General features: G+C 37.0%; 1 protein-coding gene across 1 annotated transcript; it reads right to left on the reverse strand.

Moving 5' to 3' along the window:
• Positions 1-1,965: 1,965 nt before the first annotated feature.
• Positions 1,966-4,161, reverse strand: LOC107870108 (rho GDP-dissociation inhibitor 1; the record flags this gene model as incomplete). The annotated part of the gene is given in 5 exon segments (XM_047412389.1): positions 1,966-2,182; positions 2,684-2,808; positions 2,901-3,119; positions 3,836-3,902; positions 4,142-4,161. Coding segments are annotated over 5 exon segments (509 nt in total), but the record flags the coding sequence as incomplete, so codon positions are not given.
• Positions 4,162-4,352: the final 191 nt, after the last annotated feature.

Genomic DNA, 4,352 nt, shown 5'->3' on the forward strand with positions numbered 1-4,352 from the left:
TTTTATCCCAACCGAACATGGGATAAACTCATCCTAAAGTTAATCCCGAGATTAGTTATCCCTTTGGATAATTCATATATAGATAGAATTCATGCATGGTTTGGCACAGATTTTAACCTAAAATTTAGTAATCTTTGGTCCTGGTCTTTATAAGCATTTAAGTTCTATTTATTGTGGTTGTTTGCAGTAAAAGTTGGCTATGTCTTGGTTTGCTCAATTGTGACTCATCTTCTTGTTACTCTATGTATTGTTTTAAATGTTTGACATCCTTTGTCATCCCAGTGATGGAGTCAGAAATTTGACTAAGAGTGTGTAAATTTTTTGCTCGGTTGCGTTAAGAGCGTGTAAAATTAAATACACATTCATAACATTTAACCTATATACACAACATAATTTTTCGACAAAGAATGTGCACCTGACCACCGAATATCATGGGAGGATTGTTCCCATGATATCTTGGCCAAGTTAGTCCTTGTTTGTTACTCCCTCTGAGACAACTTTACTTGTCACCCCCACCCCCACCCCCACCCCCACCCCACCCAACTTAAGAAATGTGTTTTTAACTATTATACCCTTCTTTATCATGTTTAATAATGAGTAAAACATCTGTTGCCCTCGAATTATGACCAAATTTCCTACGATACACTCCAACTTTACGAGAGTCCTATTACCCTTCTGAACTAAATTTTAGCATATTTTTATCATCCGTTTTAGTTGATGTGGCACTTTTTATCAACCTTTTAAACTGACGTGGACCTCATTTTATGTAATAAATGTGTCACGTCAACGTAAAAGGGTGATAAAAATACGATAAAATTTAGTTCAGAAAGTAATAAGAACCCCTTTGAAATTAGAGTGTGTCGTAGCAGCTTTGGCCTCAGTTCGGAAGGGGGAGGAGGTACTGGATGCTTATCTCTTTTAATAATTAATCTTTCTTCAATAAATTAAAAGAGAGGTAATCTAAGTCATCACAATATTGTAGTATATGTGTTCTTCACTTTGTTTTCTATGTTGATTAGTCAATGTTTACTATTTCCAAGAATAATTATTAGGAAGGGAAAATGTATTTAATTATTTCTTGATTTTCTAAAATGACAATTATCTGGGACCACGACCTTAGTTAGATAGAACGGTGCAGACGACGTGAATTAAAGTAGAAGGTTAGTAGACAAGAGTGCATTGCCTGTATCAAGAGTCGTAGGATTACTCTTGTAGTTTCTTGTTTTTCGATTTCTCTTACTATCTGGTGCTTTTGTTACTATTTATTATCTCTTGTACCTCCATTTCGTCTTTTTCTAGTTTGTGTTTGTCTTGAGCAGGAGGATATGTTGTTGCCGTTGTAGTATTTTTAATAAGTATGACAAGTAAAGCGATTCAAATGGAGTATGAAAGGAGTAAAGGAGATGAAAGAAAAAGAAGACAGATGAACTAATAACTTTCTTGATTTCTAGTTGGTACCAAACAATCAATTCTCAAACTTCAGCAATGATGAACAATCATGCAAGTACAGTAAAGTTCAGTTTATGTAAAAGAAAATTTAACATGAAAGTTGGGGTGGGGCGCCTTGTAGTAAAACGGCAGCCCGTTGCACTAAAGTTATCGCTATAAGTGATGTTTGGGGAAGGGTCCCACCACAAGGGTGTGTTGTATGCAGCCTTACCTTGCAGTTTTGCCAGAGGCTGTTTCCAAGGCATGAATCCGTGACCTCCTTCCCACAAGGGTGTGTTGTATGCAGTCTTACCTTGCATTTTTGCCAGAGGCTATTTCCAAGGCTTGCACCCGTGACCTCCTGGTCACATAGCATCAACTTTACCAGTTACTCCAAGGCTCCCCTTCGTGGGGTGCTTTGGAGTAACTGGTAAAATTGTTATCATGACAGATTGTGAAGGAAACTTTTCTATTTTACTTAGAAACAATCTCTTCTTGATTTCTAGACACATTCAAAAGTAACCAATCACACCTAAATCACATAAAAGAAAAAGCTTTATTTGAATAACACTTACCAACAAACAAAAGTCTAACTGCTAAAGATCTCCTCTTACTGAAAAACTGAAAAAAAATAAAATCAAGAAGGTTCGATTCGAGCAACGACAGATTGTTTTCTTCATATTGCCTGCCATTCTTTCTTGATATCAAATGTGTAGTTGATCTCCAAATAGCATTTGTTATCATCATCGAGGAACTACAGCGTAAAACAAGAAAAAAAAACGACAGAAATTAGTCGACGCGCATGTGAGATGAACGGTGCATTGTTTGTATATCAAGAATGACACAAACTTCAGATTCAGGTAACCATAAGTCCTATGTTGCTCGGACTCTCCAAACGTACACCCGTGTTGATGTTATCGAAGAGTCCGAGCAATATGGACCATAACCAAGACATGTTTCATTTGGCATTTTCATATAGTGGTCCCTATGTTTACTTAAAGAATAGTAGAAAACAACAGACAAAAGCTCAAATGGTCCCCTCTACTACAACAATAAGGTAAAGATGAGGACCATGTGCAATGAACTGCAACATTATTGTCAGTCTATCATACGCCATAAGTGCGTTGATTGTCCTTAAAACTAAGCCATGACCCTAGCAGAAGCTTCAAAAATTCAATTCTGGGGTATACAGGACGTACTTAATCGGATGGTAGATGAGAATACGTTGAAAGAATGAAATGAGAAACATAATCACCTTTGTCCTAGCCGAGTAAGATCCTCTTGCGAAAATGCCAGATGGGGTAATCTCTTCTGGCATCTCATGTGTATATGGCTCGGTTTGAGGACTAAAGGCCCCGATCATTTCTTTCATGCTGTCCACTGAGATAAGGTTTGCGAACAAAAGTAAAAATTGTTACGCCTCAAATTGACATTTTATGAAGAGATGGAGATGAAAGGGGAAGTCGTAGTACCTTTGATACCAGTTTTCCAAACTGTGTTTGTGTATTTGAGACCGGTCACTATATTATTGTTGACCTGGAACGTGAATTTCAGGCTGTATTTACTCCCTTCTTTCAGGACAAACCATGGACTTTTCGGTTTTCCGTCCTCTGGAATTGGAAGAACGATATTAGCTCTACCCGGGGACTTAATTTCAAGGCTCAACATCTTCACTTCTGGATCGAGTGACTCTACAATTTTAAGCAGCAACGGCAGGAGTCAGAATTTTCCATCAAACACATGGTTTCATAAAATGTTTCTTGTATGAAAGGTGACCAAGATTTCACCAAGAAATTGTGTATTGTGTTCAGAACGTTGAATAAACCAATAACTGGAAATTCGAGAAGAGAAGTTTCTTGAATTGTGACATTTTGCATGCCACGTCTTGCAAATGACAGCAAACAGTCGAAGATCCATAACGAGGTCTGAATCCGAGGTTTTTTTATACAATAACGATCTTAAAGATGTCAAATTTCACAAGATTGGCGTCTTAACAAAAGTGGTGTCTGGTCAGCTTGAGCAGACCTTGACTACTCTACACGGAACCTCAACTATTCGACAGTGGACATGCATCCTCCCACCAGCGTGGATATGGACAAGATTTGTGTCTTATTACGATATTCTAAAATACATTCTGATGTAAGACCGTCATTTCAATGTTAATAATTTTACCATGCATTTCGTGGACCAAAAGAAGGATCAATCCAGGGAAGAAGAAAGAAACACTACTAAAGTTACCTTCCCGAGATTCATTTATTCACGTAAAATCGAACTTAAAACTACAAAAAAAGTTCTGGAAATACGAAAATCTCGTACAACATGATATGCATTTTCAAGCTAGTATCGTTTTGTGAAGAGGGATATAGTCATCGATACCATAGAGAAACAAGCAGAAAAAGATGGTTACCTCCGACAGCGTTAATATCCACACTTCCAAGAAGCTGTTCCTTCCATCTTCTCAAACTCTCGTCATCCTAAATTCCAAAAAAAATGAACATACAAATCACAGATTACAAACAAAAGATCATATGAAAAGCATACAATTAAGCACCAAGCATCGGTTCCTTCCATCCTCTCGAACTCACGTCATCGTAAATTCCCAAAAATGAGCATACAACTCGTATCATACCAACAAAAATCACATGAAAAACACACAATTAACCACCAAGAAAACAAAAAAGAGTCAATTTTTTTCTATAAACAAAAAAGGCACCTTATCTTTCTCAAATTGTTCTTCAAACATAACATGAAAAACACCCAATTAACCACCAAGAAAACACAAAAGATTCAACTTTTTTCAAAGAAACAAAAGAGGCACCTTATCTCTCAAACTCTCATCATTCTAAATTGTCAAAAAGCAGACAATTAAGCACTAAGAACCTGTTTCTTCCATCTTCTCAAACTCTCAACAACAACAACAACAA

Source organism: Capsicum annuum, chromosome 5 (genome assembly GCF_002878395.1).
Source record: "Capsicum annuum cultivar UCD-10X-F1 chromosome 5, UCD10Xv1.1, whole genome shotgun sequence".
NCBI classification, from domain to species: Eukaryota; Viridiplantae; Streptophyta; class Magnoliopsida; order Solanales; family Solanaceae; genus Capsicum; species Capsicum annuum.